Source organism: Euprymna scolopes, chromosome 6, assembly GCF_053919585.1.
Source record: "Euprymna scolopes isolate OS-2025 chromosome 6, ASM5391958v1, whole genome shotgun sequence".
In the NCBI taxonomy this organism is placed as follows: Eukaryota; Metazoa; Mollusca; class Cephalopoda; order Sepiida; family Sepiolidae; genus Euprymna; species Euprymna scolopes.
The window spans coordinates 62,702,155-62,720,374 of NC_136487.1; the positions used below are offsets into that span (position 1 = coordinate 62,702,155).

At 34.8% G+C, this 18,220-nt stretch overlaps 1 protein-coding gene across 3 annotated transcripts in view; it reads left to right on the forward strand.

Moving 5' to 3' along the window:
- Positions 1-18,220, forward strand: part of LOC145277658 (monocarboxylate transporter 12-like) — a 186,837-nt gene that overhangs the window by 163,458 nt on the left and 5,159 nt on the right. For all 3 annotated transcript variants that reach the window (XM_080129291.1, XM_080129292.1, XM_080129294.1), the window contains exons 5-6: positions 5,669-5,938; positions 10,282-10,407. In XM_080129291.1, coding sequence (XP_079985417.1) covers positions 5,669-5,938; positions 10,282-10,407 — 396 coding nt within the window. The remainder of the gene's footprint in view (positions 1-5,668; positions 5,939-10,281; positions 10,408-18,220) is intronic.

An 18,220-nucleotide genomic window follows, 5' to 3' on the forward strand; every position in this document is an offset into this window, starting at 1 on the left:
TACGTGTTCCATTTCACATCAGTAGTAAAGGTCAATCCCAAAAGCTTGTCAAAACATGGAGCCTCCCCAAGACGAGAGCCATCCATTTCAATTGATGCCAGATGGGGATCAGAGCGTTGGTGATGTAAAGATAGAAGCTTGGTTTTAGATCCATTTAAAGTAACCAGACACCTCTTCCCCCATTGTACCATGTGCTAAAGATCAGAGGAGAGAGAATCAGAGAGAACTTTGTCATTTACGGCCTTTGATGTGTTGGCATAGATGGTCGTGTCATCAGCATAGATGTCAACGAATGATTTAAATATGTGTTTAGGGAGATCATTGATGTAGATCAGGAAAAGAGTTGGGCCCAGGTTGGAACCCTGAAGGACACCAGCATTAATACTGTGGGCTTTTGATTTCTGCCCATCAACCACTACTCTTATGAGCCTATCAGAGAGAAATGATTTAATAATTGAGAAAACATTTCCAGTTATACCGTAGCTGGAAATCTTGTGAAGTAGGCCTTTATGCCATACCTTATCAAAGGCCTTTGATATGTCAAGAGCAATTGCCCTAGAAAGGAAGCATTTGTCGAGAGATTCACTAATCCTATGAAATATAACCGTTAGCACATCTGCTGTAGATCTAGCAGAACGGAAATCATATTGCATGTCACTAAGGTTATTTCTGCTGAGGTGGTTGGCTACTTTATTTAATATGGGTTTCAGCAACTTACTCATGACACACAGGAGACTTATTTCTCAAATGTAGTTGTTTTGTAGACACTGTTCCTCAGATAGATAGGCAGACAAAATTACTTTATATATATTATATATAATCCACATACAGTACTGTTTTATAGCTCATCAGTGTGGCTAGACCAGCAACACGACTGCCCAAACAACAGTCAAAGCTTCTAACTGTTGCACTATTCATCTGCTGCTATGTGGTAGTGAATTAACAATGTTTTGGCACACACACACACACACACATATATATGAGAGAAAGAGGATCAAAATAGCAGACCTTATACACGCAAATGAATGCCTCAATATCCTTTTAAATAGAACATTGCAACAATAATAAGATAAGGCATTTTATTGTTACATATAATAATTATTCACACATTGTTTCGTTACATCAGTCTTTAGCAAGATGATTGTTCACATTGCACTTAAACTTGTACATCGGTATGAAGAAATAAGGAGCAGGGAAGGAGTTTTAATGGCGAGCAGTTTGAAAAAAGCTATTAGAATAGAAAGCCTTCCAGTATTTGACGACCTCTACATTGAAGGGATGGGATTTTGCCGATTATTGGATTTGTCGGGGGCGGGGGGGGGGGTATTTACGTCAAGATGGTACCAGTGTAGCAAGTTCATCAGAACACGTTCCATTGAAGTCCTTGTATAAAAAAACCCCATTAGAATGCAGCATTGTGGCAAACATTGTAAGACCTATTAGATTAGAGGTCCTTTTTTTGGAGCCTGTTTAAGAGGAAGTGGTTGGTGCACCAGGACCGATGTGACAAAATTGCTCTATGCATGAGTGAATAGTGTAGAGATATAGGATACTGGCGGGGGTGAAATCTTAATCTCATTTATAAAACTCACTATGTCTGTCCGTCTCCATTTTCGCAAACTGTATCTCCCAAGACGAAAGATCATAGAACAGTGCCCGGCAGGTCAAATCACTGTAAAATTAGCTGCTAAGGGGTCAAAAAAAAAAAAATAAAAAACGAAATTGGAACTTGGCAGGCATAAGTCAATTTAAACTTCTCTTGGACGCATGCATGTATATTTATACGTTAAGATTAGTTCATTTTTAGCTATTTCTTATCTAACTGACAACAGCTTGAATGGTAATGACTCTGGCTGGAGTCCTATAAGATTTGGTTTCAGTTTCCATTCTAGCTGATGGCACCCATGTCTTTTTTTTTTTTTTTTTTTTTACTTTGAAATTACTACTTTATATATTGGGTGCAATATAATATGTAATAATCGCTAAAGAATTGACTCATAATATATACGAAATCTGCATAAATTAAAATACCATATTTAAGCATATTTTATAATCAGGCAATGCCGCCCCCCCCTCCGCTCGTGTTTACATAAATACTGTCAACAATCAAAAAGTACTCCATTTATTTTCATGAAGAGCTTTACAAGTATGAGCTTTAATGTTAGCTTGCTTTTTTTCACTTACCACAGTGCTCAATCCAGTAAGTGGTGTAGGTCGTACATAGTCATCCATGAGCAGACTGTTTTATTGTATCACAGTTGTTTAGTGTAGCTATACAGGCAAGCGCTTCAAGCCAGGATTAAAACTTAACTATGTCAAAAATCCTACAAATTAAAACAATATTTAGAAGGGAAGGTAGATATAGTGATGGGACGATTCCAATATTTTTCCTCCGATTCTAATATAGTTACCGAGTCCGTACTAAATTCCTGATTCTGATACAATTACACATTCCGATTCTTTATAAATCTCTAAATATTTAACTATGAAGTTGTTATTTTCCCGAGATCACCATAAATACACACGTTAAGGTGCATATTTTTTCTCAAACGTAAAAACACTTGTAAGAGAGGGTGATTTATAGATTTTAGTTTTACTAATAGTTTAAAATCAATAAATATTTATTATTACTACCAACAGTGGGATGTTTTGTTTTAAACAAAATCAAATAAAAAAAAAAACTAAAAAAAGATAAAGGAATCGTTTTTGACATCAGAATATAGGCACACATTTTTTTCCTATTCCAATCCCCCAAAAAGTTTCGATTTTTCGATTCCCGATTAATTGTCCCAACACTAGTAGATTATTACTCGTATTATACCACCTGAAAATTTTTTTCTAAATACTCAAAAGAAACTGAAATCTGGGATTTTTTACTAATTGATGTCTAATCCATTGTTAAAAGTTAAAATTCAGTTGAATATTCACGAAGAATTTCTGCATTTTTACATACAACTAAATTAAATATAGCCCATATTATGTCCCCCTTATGCTTAGCAGCCGTACTCCAAAATTCATAATTATCGATTAACTAGTTTAGGAGTGAATTCTGTACATAGGAATATATAAGCATATATACATGTAACTTTATCTACACAGTTATTGGAAAATAACTCCCTATTATTGAGTGCTTGTAATTTTTTTACTGAAATATAATTCTTACAAGAAATCAATATGATAAGAAAGTAAATAGCAGGAAGTCTTATTTAGAATTCAGTATGATTGTCAGAAATCGACATTAGCTTTTCAAGACAACTGGGAACCGCATCAACTAATTTTACAGGGAATTTTTTCTTTTTTTTTTTTTAAACTAATAAATCAACACTTATCAAAGCTAAAACCCCACTTGAAGATGAGGGTTAACAGGATGGATTGATTGACAGCTGAATGGATTAAAAATCTCAACACATCAAAAACAGCTGACCCGGAAAATAGCATTTTTTTTTTTTATTCTTTGACAAAAATATCGCCCATGGAATGTGAGGAATAAAAAAATGAAGGAGTATCGTCACAACTCTCGGTCCACTTTCCTCGATTCATTTGTTGTAAGAATTATATTTCGGTAATAAAGTTCAAGTATAAGAAGTTATCACCCTGTAAATTCCAGTGAAGTTTTGTTCATTGGAATGAATCCAGTGAAATCTTACCGTGTTCTGTACTCAATAACAAATAGCTGTATTTCAATGACATGAAAAATTAACTTCTTTGAATTTAGGGGATTCGCTCACCCAAACTTGCACCTAAAACACATTTTAAATAAGTTAAATACAAAAAAAAAAAAAAAGAATTCACGAAGCAAAGAATTGCTCTACATCTAGTGCCTAATTGTTTGCTTATTACTGTTTTGTTTGTAAACTTTCAGAGTGAATAAAAAAATATATAGCTCAAAGTTGGAGGTATATTAATACATTTTTAAAAGGATCGGTGGGTGCGCGTATATGAGCAACAATTATAATGTACAATAGAACTTTGGGGTACGGCAATAAAAATTAGTAACAAAATACAGTACAGTATATAATACACATGCATATAATCAAATAACATTATAAATAACACCGTAAGGCGGGGTGAATACCGTAACCAGCGACTGGAAATCCACATCGTAACCTTAAAAAACCGTTTCCTAGGGCCATCATGTCCCGGAGTTCTACGGTATGTGCTTCGTAAAATTCGATTAATTTCACAGGGAATTTTTATTTTATTTTATTTTTTAACTAATAAATCAATACTTATTAAAGCTAAAAACCCACTTGAAGATGAAGGTTAACGAGATGGAGAGATTGACAGATGTCAATCCTACATCGGAATATCAAACAATTTTCCGAGTGACCGTTGGCTGGATTAGTGACCAGAAGTGGGCCAACTGTCTAAGTTTTTCTTAAGTACTGAACTTCTTGTGAATTATGGTTTCTAAGCAAGAGGTTGAGTGGGTACATTACTTTTTTGTAAGTTTTATGATTTAGGGGAGAGTACCATCAAAACCTTACCATACCTCCTCAAAGAAAGAAAAGCATTAAAAATTAACACTGATACTATATTGCTTATACCTATCGTTATACAGCTATTCTGATTATATATGTTCAAATTTAACTGATTTTTTTGTTTGTTTAATTTCGATATAATCCATCCAGACTTTGGATTCTTCCGTTTGGGCATTACTGCTTATTGATTGGTTGATTAATTTACTAATTTATTGATTGGTTGATTAATCATTGATTTTTATTTTTTTTTTATTTTTGTTACTTTCACTCTTATTTTATTTAATTCTATTAAAAGTGCCTTTTAGTTCACAAAAAAAGCTTTATATTTTCAAATTTAGGGTAATCAGTGATTTTTTTTTTTTTTACTAATGTTTGTTTGATGAAAAGGGTCTAATTTTGAAAATCAATGGAACAATGATTTTTCTTTATTATAATTCTTGATTGGAAATTTTTGATGGATTAATAAATATTGTAATGTCTGCAACTTTTATTTTCATCATAAATTTTTCTTGTTTTTTTTTTTTAATTGCTCTATCACCCCGATAGGTTCTAATATAAAGATATTTATTTATATATATATATATATATATATATATATATATATATGCTCCCTATCTTGGGTTGAGCATATTGGGAAGCAAAATAAACTGCCGCTAGTATAAATATCAATGTCTTTGTTGGGCGTTTGGACAATGTTTCAACATTGTAATTCGCATAACAATCTTAGCAGCAGTCAAATAGCGTAACGGTGTGAAAATGCCGACTGTCGCCTAGACGATTGAGTTTCACTCCTGGTTTGAGATAGTTGCTGGTCTAGCCGCACTGATGAGCTGTGATAGAGCGAAACAGTTGTGTGTGTGTGTGTGTGTGTGTGTGTGTGTGTGTGTGTGTGTGTGTGTGTGTGTGTGTGTGTGTGTGTGTTAGTTATCCACAAACACTGTATCACAGTAGACAAGCAACTGCCTGAAGCTGGGATAGAAATTCGACCGTCTAGACAATAGTCAGAGTTCATAACCCCTAAGCCATTTGGCTATTGCTAAGGTAGACGAAATCCCAATGATAAACATTATCAAATGCCGAAAGCTTTATTTGTTTACACAAAGAAAATTACTTTTATATGCTAGTGACAGTTTGTTATTTCACTTACAAGTAATTACTCTGGCAGTTTATTATTGCATTTTTTTCAGGTTTCTTTGTTCCTTTCTCGTATCTTCCTTCATTGGGTGATAACCTAGGATTCAGTGGACCGCGGGCATCATTATTCATCTCCTACATCGGAATATCAAACACAATTTTCCGAGTGGCTGTTGGCTGGATCAGTGACCAGAAGTGGGCCAACTGTCTAATGATCAACTACATATCTCTGCTGGTGGGAGGGATCAGCACAGTCCTCGTCCCTTACTGTTACAGTTACGAACAGTTATCAGCCTACTGTTTCGTCTATGGTATGTGCATTGGTAAGTTCAATCAAGATTACCTTTTTTTTTTTTCAATGATTTTTAAAGTTTCAACACTAATTTTCATCATTCCTGATTATGTAGTTTGTAAAATATTAAGATTCATTAAAAAAAAAAAAAAAAAAAAAATCTTCATATTTGATAAAATGATAAAAAAAAGAACTCTTATTGAGATGTGAGAATGCACCTAAAAACAAAATCGGTACTTGTGCAGTTTACGCACCGTGCTGAAATATTCGCTATTTAGAGAGCCATTCTTTACATTGGGAAGGTGGGATTTGTTAACTATTCTGTACGTTCACCTAACAATTTAATAAACAAAACATACCGTAAGAATTAACTTTACTTTGAAAATCTTACTTAAATAGCAGTCTATATGTTGTACAAGCACAACAAAATCCTATTTCGCATTATTTTTCAGTTTAATTGAAAGCTGATCACAAATTTCAAGTAATAAACGAGTATAATACGATGCATGTGTAATATGAATCGGACTTGGTTCTAATGACTTCAGAGGAAGATTAAACTTGGACAGTATAGAAAGATGTGTACAGAACATGAGACTTCGATGGTATGACCACATGGTTGGTTGGTTGTTTTTGTTTTACGGCATATCAACCCTTTTCAGGTTATTTAATGCCGAATCCAGTGATTTTGAAGAACAATTTTTTAATAGAGTATATTTGTTTTTTTAAGTCGGTTTCTATTCAACCCATAGTTGAGACCCTAACAGGTATTACCACTCCGGGTCGGAGTGGACCTGGGAGCAATGGCAATTAAAGAGTGGCTCCACACTCTCCAAAGCCCGCAAGCTGGGGCCTCACCATCGGATATAGTTTAAGGTCATATCCAGGACCAGTGAAAGAATGGCTGATCGCTCTTGGGTTAATAGACGTAGAACAATTAAGGTAAGAAGGGTCAGTTACCAGAGGAAGGATAAGGAAAACATAAGAGGAAGTGATACAGATGAATTTAAAAGTGGGGTCAATAAAGACCTGGTCAGAGATAGGTTATTTTGGAAGTCAATTTTCTAAAGCTGTCCAACGCATACAAGCATGTAAAAATTGATGTGAAACAGATGCTGATGAAGGATTTTTTATATATATATATATATATAATTAGTGACAGATATCCTTCAATCCTGAACGACTATGGAGTTCTGCTCAGCACTGAAGGCTGGGAAACTAAGTGTGGAGGGCAAGCTGTTATCCCACTGCAAGCACTTCTGGACGTCCCTGTTAATTGGAAAGGAAAGCGTCAATAGACATGGTTCCAGTGAATCAGAGGCGTTTCCAGAACGTTGTATATAACCTCAGACTTCCTTCAGGATTCCAACTCTGGATTTTTCCTTATTGTTGACTCTGGTGGGTATGCCCACAAAACATCAGAGTTTCGGGATCAAAGTTATTTTTCTAGTCAAACTGGCTCGTGGGGATCGTGGACGAAGCTTCATAGACTGATAAGCCCCATCTACCCAAAGCATTAAATTCTTATATATAGTCAGATGCTGAATATAAACGCATGACAATACAGCCTACCTAAACTAATAACAAAAATTTTAGATATACGAGCGTGATGAGAGGAGAGTTAGACACTCCCGAAAAAAAAAAAAAAAAAATTCCCTCAGTCTAGACTTATTCACTGATCGAAGACGAAAAATATTAAGTCCAACATAACAGATATTACACTTTTCTCAAAGTTTCAACCTGATCTTACCCATTGTTGTGTTTTTCATACTAAGTTGAGGATACATCTTCGACAATCAGTTCAACAGAATCTGGTCCATATTTGAACTAGGTGACCTTTTTTTCTGTCGGGGTAAGGTATGGTGTTGTCTAGTTCTAGGAGGTCCACCCTTCTAGGTTTTACCTGATCTTAGTTTATTTATTGCTAATTACCTGATGCGCTCCTACTAGAGAATGCCGACGGGGCTGTCCAGACATCTTTTTTAGGCCAGCGTAGCCTTGCTTTTGTATTTTTTTCTTTTTTTTTTATTCAAGTGTTGTAATGCTATAAGTGTCTAGAATATCTATTACGTTTTCGTAATAGATTACTTTTCCATCTTAAGCGTAGTAAAAAAAAAAAAAAAATGTTGAAACTCTAGAGACGATAGTGTCACTGCAATCGGCAAGAACTCAAGGAGACTCCAAAATCTAGGTTCTAGTGGAGAATCCACGGCAGATTTGAAAGCATGAAGGAATAACTGACCTCCATCTTTACTGTAATGAGATGGAAACTGACGGGAGATAAAATTGAGACCCGTTCAATGCATGTTGGTCTGTTCGGGATGAAACGTTTAAGCAGGGATGATAAAACTTGCAAATTAACAAGGAAGTAGGTGCGCGTGCTTTAATAATACATGGTCCTCCTTGTGTGTAAACATGAGTCGGCGCTCTTGTATGCTGACAGTCGACATATGAACTTTACAATGTCATTCCATATCCACAAGCACACAAACATTTCTATTTTCATAAAGTGTGGCAATTTAGCGCACCAACAGCAAGATTAAAACATTAAATTCATAAGAGATGAAAAATACATTCTTTGTGTATGTGATCAACGTCTAAAGATTAATTTTCATACTGCTTTGCAAAAGGACATTTGATTAATTAACTATTATCGTTTTCTAATTGAATGATTATTTTCGTTCTAACATAACACAGTTCCATTTAGGAATATTTTCTGTATTGTGAACAAATGCTTAGCACTTAGTGAAAGGGGTCTTTCCCGTCGTTTCTGGTCATTTACACACGAAGGTTGGTATTTCAAATACATGGAAAGAAATATAAATCTATTCAAATATGCTCAAGCATCTGTATAAAAGGTTCTGTCCATCAGTTGTTGACTTAATCAGTCTGTTAAGCTTCAGTTTGAATATCTATCTCGAAACATGCAGATTGAATGGACGCATCTTATTTTAGATACGTCCAAACATCTCTATGTGAAGTTCTGTCCGTCGGTCCCTGTCTCACTTATGTTTGAAACTGAGAGCATTTTTTGGTAGCATTTTTACAAAAAATTCTGTTCGCCTGTTATGCACTAAATGAGTCGATTGAATGGACGCGTTAGTGTACTATATGCAGAGGGCCTTTAGACCACACTAAAGTTATCTCTAAATTATACAGGCAAAAAGAGAATGAAACTATTTAATTAGAAAATACAAAAGATTCAAAGCTTGACTAAGACTGGCATACATGTTCGCCTGACTTTTAGCTTTTGTGTAGTTTCATATTGCTGACATCATGCCGTGCCATCAGATCTTGCTCCTGAGCAGTTAAGGGCTTCTAAACAGCTAGCTATTTCAGTATGAAATTTTTACTGGTCACAGATTTATACTGAGAACAGTTAACAGACAAAACAAATAAATCACATTTACTCTACATATCCTATACATTCTGCATAATGTGTTTACCCTGGCAGTACATGTTTATTTCAATTGTGTGTAAAGATCTTTAAGATAATTTTACATCAGTAATTACGGTCGGAATATTCACACCATTTTATGCATTATGTTTTACGTTCCTCTTATGTTGGTGTTTGACAGACTTATAAGAATTTCATGCATGCATATGTGAGGAAATTACCGTTTCTTCATCATTGCTGTTTTCACATGTATTCGCACCCCTTGTGAGTACTGGTGCTACAAGATCAGTCTGCTTAAAGAAATTACTTCTAGGCCTGAATGTTTTCCTATTCTTTTGCAAAACTTTATGTTCTACAAAAGTAAAAACAATTTTCCTGTACAAAACAACCAATGAATAAATATGTGCAGATATAAAGAACATAAAGCATAAAAACTTTTACCAAAATGATTGGATTTGGTATTAAAAAACTCCAAAAGTGTTGATATGCCATAAAAGTAAACAACCAAACCTCGTGGAAAGCACACATGCAATACGTGCGTGTGCAGTCAGCACCAACCCTATCCAGGGTTTAACCGACTTCCTCCAAAGGAAGAAGTTTCATGGGAGTATGAAATTCACAAGCGGTCCCCCAGTTGCAGGTATATCCCCGTTAGGGAGATGACGTTAGGTTTTTGCAACTTTTTGCAAGGCGGTGTCAACGTCCGCCTACATACAGCACCTGGACTTCCCAAATTGGTCGCCCATTTTGTAATGACCAGGCTCAACGTTGCTTAACTTCAGTGATCTGACATATGCAATATGATGTCAGTATAAAATAGTATATCAAATATTTTATTTGTAGACGCATTTTGATATGTTTTTTTTTGTTTTTTTGTTTGTTTGTTTTTTTTTTTTACCTTTTTGGTTGTTCAACAAAATTTTTCGATCTTATAGAAAATGAAAACGACAATAAAGTCTTTTTATTATTATTTTTTTCAGCTGCCTTCATTTCTCTACGGTCAATCATCATGGTTGAACTTTTGGGTATTGACAAACTGACAAATGCTTTTGGCCTTGTCATCATGTCGCAAGGGATATCATCTTTCTTTGGAAGTCCCATTGCTGGTAAATTGGATTTCTTTATTTTCCCATCTCCCCCCCCCCGCGCCTTTATCCTCTTTTTTTCATTTCTTTTTTTTACAACTTTGTCCTACAATCTTTTTAGTTTCGTTACCCTTTTCTTTTCTTTTTTTCGTACTTCTGCATTACACGGACAGTGCCATTTTTTTGGTGCATTTCACTAAACTGTCACAAAGTGGCGCTTCTTGGTCAAAGAACAGGGGATTATAACTCATACTTTTGGGGAAATTCTTCTGGAAACTTTCTTAAACTGGATATAAATTTCCTAAATATGCACGATATTGCATCGTTGGCATTTGAATCTCAGGAAACAATAGACTTTAACAGACTAATAGATTGTGGTCGGCCAAAAAAGGAAATGCTTATTTAATTAGCATATTTTTGAATGTGCACAATTAAGATTTTATTTTTATCTTAAGATTCATAGTTAACTTAGTATTAGCTTAAATTCTGAAAGTAATGATGATGTCTGTTTACCAATGTTTTTCCCCAAGCCATCTGGGATCACATCGGAGATGCTCCATAGAGTAGTATCTTTTCTCTTCCTGTGGAACAGTGTGCAAATGAGGATACTGAATGGTTCGAAGCAGAAATTCCAGCACTTTTCCCCGTATAGAAGTTTAATAGCAAACCCCAATATTCCCAATGGTCCACTTCTACTTGTGCAGCTGCCAGTGCTCAAAGGCAGCATGCATTCCACAAATTTATCTGACATACGAGATTCCTCCAATAAGTTTCCAGACTTTTTTGTACAGACATTTAAAATTGTTGTAGACTCTTGAAAAATCAGTATGTTATTGCTATACATTGTATGAGATGACTGAGCAATTTTTATGATTTCAGGTTCAAATGAACAGCTACAGCAGGAATACACCCTAATAAAGCCCGATTGTCACAGCTGGTGAATTTCAAAAATGCAATCTGTACGTTGGGACACTTTAGAAGAACGAGATGCAATAAAAATTCTCTTTTAAACTTGGAAAAAATGCCACAGAAACGTATGGAGTGCTTCAGATTTTGGACCATCTTGCATGAATCGAGCATCAATTTTTAAGTGGCATAAGAGATTCAAGGAAGCCAGGGAGTCTGTGAGGGATGATGAAAGGTGTGGGAGGAGTAAGGAAGTTAGAGCACTAGAGTTGATTGAGCAAATAAAGAATTTCATGGATAAGGACCGTCGTGTGTTTATAGAAACAATAAGTGCACAGTTTGATGTCAGTGTGGGAACTGTCACACAATTATTTGTGAGGAAGTGAAGATGCAAAAAATTTGTGCAAAGTTTGTTTCATTCTTGTCACAGACTTTTTGACCAAGATGGGCATCAAGACAGTTCGTCACCCTCCATACAGCCCAGACTTTGCTCCCTCTGATTTTGGTTATTCCCTAAGCTCAAGGAAAACCTTAGAGGCTGTCACTATGAGACTATTGAGGAGAGGAAAGAGGCTGTGACAAGGGTCATTGACACGCTCATGCAAGAGAACCTCTATGGGGCCTTCCAGAAGTTGTTGGAACAGTACAAGTGCATTGCAGCCAAAGGAGATTACTTCAAAGACGACCAGAGTTTCATGTGTGTACTATCAATAAAAATGCCTCTACGAAAAAAAAAAGTCTGGAAACTTATTAAAGGCACCTCGTAAGTCCAATACAAATAGCAAAAAATTATAGAAGATAGAAATAAATGTAAGAGTGAAAAATTATAGAAGATAGAAATAAATGTAAGAGTGAAAAGTCACAGTCAAAAGAAGACGCTGAAATCACCTGCGAGTTCCTAATTTCTGTGAAAAATGCATGGAGTCGCAGAAATCAGAAACTCATGATTTTTGGAAAATTTATAATCGTGTAGTAAGTAATGGGCAATCAACAATGCCCTCACTATCGAACAACCATGAGATTGTTTGCACGACAACGGAAAACACTAACCTGGTTGCCCGGCGATTCACCTCTAACTTCACTTTAGATCCAACAAGCCAGTCCCTCCCAAATTCCCCTTTGCAAACAGAAGCCATACTCAACGATTTGAAAATCGACCCTTCTCGTGTTCATGATATAAAAAACCTAGACACATCAAAGGCGTGTGGGCTTGATTTTATCTCTGCTATATAATTTTAAAAAGAAAATGCCCTGCTGAGGATGCCCCAGTTCTCTCCAAACTCTTTAACAAATGCCTTACCGAATCTTACTTATCAGACTGCTGCAAAATTGCAGCTCTGGTACCAGTTTTCAAAAATTCTGGTGAAAGAACCCACTCAATTATAGCATCCTTCCTCATCAAGTCTTTAATCAAGCACTAGTCTACCACCTCAAACTTCTTTCCACATATCAGTATGAAATTAGATAAGCTCTTTCTACTGCAGATATCCTAATTGTAATCTCTGAACATATACACCATGCACTAGTTAAAGCAGGGGAGGCTAGGACAGTAGCCATAGATATATCATAGGCCTTTGACAGGATCTGGCATGATGGTCTGTACATGAAAATTAAATCATATGGTATTATTGGAAAACAATTAATATAATCAAATTCTTTTTAGACAAGAGGAAAATCCAAGTTGTCCTCGATGGTCGTACTTCAAAACAACATGATGTAAATGCAGATGGACCACAAAGGGTTGATCTTTGGACCTTTTTTATTTCTGATATTCATAAATGAGCTTCCGGATAAAAATCGCCTCAGAAATAGGTATATTTGCTGATGACACCATGCAGGGAAAACGAATGAACACATATCTAAGGCAATGGCGGAAACATTAGAGAAAGGCCTACAGTCAGTAGTGGAATGGGGATGTAAATGGATGGTAACATTTAATGCTACTAAGACTAAACTTCTTTCCATTAACAATTACAAGAAACCTTTTCAACCAATGATTGCCATGACGAATAATACTCTACCCGAAAGTTTTTTGTTCAAATTCCTCAGCTTAACATTCACAGACAACATGAATTGGAAAAAATACATTGAAGACATTGCTAATGTTGCTGCAAAAAAAAAAAAAAAAAAAAAAAAAAGAAGGTCGGCTCTCCCCATTGTGCTAGAAAATTACTCAGATCTGAGAATATCCTATATCTCTACAAAGCCACTATTCACCCATGCATAGAATATAGTTGCTACATTTGGGCTAGTGCATCTATTACTAGCCTCTTGCGCTTAGGTAGTTTTCAAAAAAGAGTTTCCAACTTAATAGGTTTTCACACTATCAACCGAACTCCACCCCCTGTTCCATCACCGAAATGTTGCAACTCTCTGCCTCTTTTACAAGTGTTTTAATGGAATATGCTCTGACGAACTATAAGCACTTGTGCCCCCTTGATATAAACTAACCTGATAAGCATAAAAATCCTACCATTATACTATAGAGATTCCTAGATGCAGGAAAGCTTTCTACTCTCATATTTTTTTTCCTTCGAATTGCGAGACTTTGGAATTTCTTCTCGGTTCTCTGCTTCCCTGATTGTATGGCATGCAAGTTTATTGTGAACAGATATCTCGCTGCTCAACTCCCTGCATAATGTCCCTGTAGATTTGGTTCTAAATAGTAGCCCCTTACATTCAAGTGGCACTGTGCCTTTTTGGGGGTGAATAACAGTTAAAAAAATAAAATAAAATCTTTGTAAAATTTGGTTCAAAATGTTTTGTTTATTTCACTACAAATTACTGGTTCAATTTTATTGATTCTCTTAAAATAAAATTTGAATGACGATAAATGTTGGGTAGTGGGTGGGTGCATATACGGTCTTTATTATCGCAGTCCATTCATACTTCTTCAAATTAATCGTTAATGGAAATTATACTATTTTTTAATTATTTTTTGTAGCGGTCTACGATTTCAATTTTTTCAATTTTTTTTTTCTTTTCTAAGATTATTAAAAAACTCTTACACTAATGTTTAAAAGGGAAATATTAAAATATCGCATTCTAAAATGTCCTAGAATCTTATTAAAATTGTAATTATATTATTTTCGGTGAGCACGTCAATTATAATATCGTTGGTTCTAGAAATTAATTTTTCTTAGAGATATATTGATAACACCGACTTTAGGGACAATTTTCAAAATATATAAGAGCGTTTTTATAATTTTTATTGTTAATATGTAAGATGTTTGGGTTTTTTTTTTTTTTCCATTAAAAATCAAAGGTAAATTCATACGTTTTGTTTTTAATACTTAAAATAACTTTAATAAAAAGCGTTTGTTTTATTTTTTGGATTTTTTTTTTTTTTTTTTTTTTTTTTTTTTACACAAAATAATACCTTTTCACTAAAATAAAAAATGTTTATTATATTCTGCGATCATTAATTAATAAACACTGATTTTTTTCATTAAAAATGGTTGATTTCCTGAATTTTGGTGAATCTTTAAGTGACAGGAGGTCAAAATGTTTATACATATCGGCCTATTATTTTGATTTTGCATATACCAAGAGAAAAGTAATTTTAATTATTAATAATGAAGTATTATTAGCGTTATCATTTCGTGTTTTTTTTTTGGGGGGGGGGGTGCAGTAACCACTACGTTCTTTCTGAAAAACAGTTTGAAACCTAGCTAAATCGATTGTAAAGTTACTTGTCCTGTTAGTGGTGTTTTTACAAGTGTCAGTTAACAGTTAAAAAATAATATATTTGAGGGTCAATGCATTAAAATCACTTCACTTAATACTTTATATTTCACTTGTATTCAACAACAGGATATTGCATTTGGGTTATAATACGTGTGCGTTATCTAACGGTGTATTTAATGGATTATTGTCCTTGTGTCCTAAATGTCTTAACGGCTCGTGACTCATCTAGTGTTCATGCATGCGTGTGTGTTTTACATAATTCACAGTACATTTATAATGACATACTTATTGCTGCATGTCCTTCAGTCTTTTGGCCGCTGTGTGAGGGATTCGCTAACATCTTGGGGAGATAGGCTCTGCTATAACAAGCCGCATGCAAGACAGACATAAGACGATGTATGTTCTTATATATTGGTTTATTTCACTCCCCAGGCATCTTGTCTTCCAAAGCATGGAGTGAAATCGATGATCTCAGACTTGTGGCATTTCTCTGCATCCATTTGGGGACCGTCGCCCCCTTATGGGGAGACCTATTTAACCGATCTTGCTTGTCCAGTGTCTCAAATCCAACTCCAAAACTTAACTCTGCTTATTCAAACCGAAACCCCTAACATCACATTCGATCCCCATTCAGATACTTCCAGTGCAAACTGATCGGTTACTCAAGTTTGATACTTTTCACAACATGACCCTTTCTGCACCTGCATGCTCAACTTATTGTTTTCCACGGTTCAATCTGTTATATACTCCGCTAGACAGATAGATAATTAGATAGATAGACAGATAGATTAACAGATAACTAAACAAATGATTTTTACCTGGTGTTGCCCGAACATTTGTACCTGGTCCATGTAAATACCCCTAACCCACTCGATTAACAACCAAATCCTACAAATTCACTATAAATGTCACCTTTTGACCGTATAAAAGACTGTATTTTGACTGCCAAAAAATGTCCCCTTTTGGCGAACCTTAAAGGTTCTAGTAACAGTTCAGGAGAGAAAAAGAATAGAATTAAAAGATAAGAAAAGATTAAGAGGCAAAACTTACTTTGAGGTAAGAATAGTTTTTTTTAGAAGCAAGGATAATTTTTATGGATTTTTTTAGAGAGAAGAATTGTCATTCCTGCTTGAGATAACATAAAAATAAAAACTGTCACGTTGGATTTTCTTTTTTTTATCAAATAAATCTGCATCTTCAACTTTCTTTTACTCATATTTGTCGGCTTTTACTTGGGAGAAAAAAAAATTACTTGACCTGATGTAACTTCGACAGCTTAGTCAAATGAAAACCTTTTTCTTCCTGCTGCACCTTTTCATTTTCAATATTTCCTGAGGAACAAGCAAATTATTGTTGTTTGCACTGTCACTTTTTCATTCGTCTAAGGTTTAACACTTGCACTTATTTCTTTTCCTTTTGACAAGACTTGACTTTATTTTTTAAAACTTTTCTGTCTGAACTCAGCCGGCATTTTTCTCTTCATTTTCGTCACCTAGACGAAAATTTAACTGACGAAATAGGACCTTCATCTAGAGCCTCCTGATGTCTCACCACGATGGGTTACTACATCCAGGTCTGACATTTTCAAACAATGACCTTTCACTTCCAAAGTCGAAGGCAGCAACTGCCTTTTTTTCACTTCCATTTTCGCTTAAATTGGCGAGCAAAAAAATCACTTGACCAATCGTCAACAAAGAAACAGTCACGTGCTACCAGTATCAGTTTACAACTACTTGCATAGAGGGGTAGGTTAAAGAAAGAAGAAAAGAGAAAGGGTAGATGGAAGAATTAAATTCTGTGTGTGTCATGGCATAGCAGTTAAAGGGTTGATATAAAAACCAAACTAATAGCACATTTGAAATCTGCACCTTCAACACAACATCAATGTCAAAAGCTTTTGAACAGTAAAAAAAAAAATGTTATTCAAAATTAATACACAAAAAATAAGATTAGAAACAAATGCTCTGATATTTTTAGCATTCCCGTTTGATATTTTAATATTTACGTGATCGAACATTTTTTCACTACCAGTAAAAAACAAAACAAAAATAAATAAATAAATGAACATAAAAATAAGTAAAGGTTTTTTTCTTCGCCAAATCATTGTTTGTATTTGACACACTTTCATTTATACACTTTTTACATGATCGTCACAAAAAAGATTGGCTGTATACGTTCAAAGGGAAATAACTCAATTTAAATTAAAAGAACGGTTTGCACACAAAAACAGATGGCGGAATGTTTACTATGTGCTTTGCAAAGTTATTAAATTCTGTGGGGATTAGTTTGTCTTTTCGGGCATGGGTACAGCAAACAAGCTAGGGGCATTGCAGTTTTGATTATAAATACAGTATGTGGGAAAAATCAAATCAGTTTAGTGAGAAACATCTGTCCTAACTCAATTGTGAGGTGTAAAAATTATTTACCAGAAAACACGCTGAGAATTCATGCCAATGGATAAATACCAAGGGATTTCTATTTACACAAATAGCAACGAATGACTTTTCTTTAAATCTTTCTCTTTCATCCAGACGTATTGATTTTTACACAGTCGTCTACATCCAAACATTTTTAAGCCGGCTCTATAAAAAATATAATGGATTTTAAATCCATATTGATGAACATTAACTGTCCTAATTTCATAATGGATTGCCATGCAAACGAGAGTAAATACTCCAAACAATTAATAAAAAGAAACTGTTAAATAAAACTATTTTTTAATATATATATAAATGCCGTGTTCGAGTTGATCGCTATTTGTTGGTGTTGTTCTTGAGTGCTGTCATTTTTTTTTTTTTTTAATCATAAAGGAGTCTGATATTTGAATGAATATTTCAATGGTATCGATAATACCTCTTATAAAAAAAAAAAGTAGTTACCTCCCTTTGTTCAAACTAATTATATCGACCACTTCTCCTTTCTGAAAGCCCTATTTTGATTGGCTAGGATGAAGCTCCTTGGCCAATCAACAAGCATTTAATATAAGCAAAATTCTGGAAAAACAGATTCGCCCTCTTTTTGAATCAATCGTCGGCCTATAGACAACTATGGAAAATCTCTCCTAAATTTGCCGCCGAATTTTGATTGAACTTTTTCAGGGAGCCGTCCAAGACTTTTGGACGATAAAGAACTTTTTATTGGACTTCTAAAGCCGCAAACACAATTAGTTTTGCAAGAACCTTTTCTTTGTAATATTTTCAATTTAATATACATAATTTTCTCCAATTCTTGTGTGAGTTCA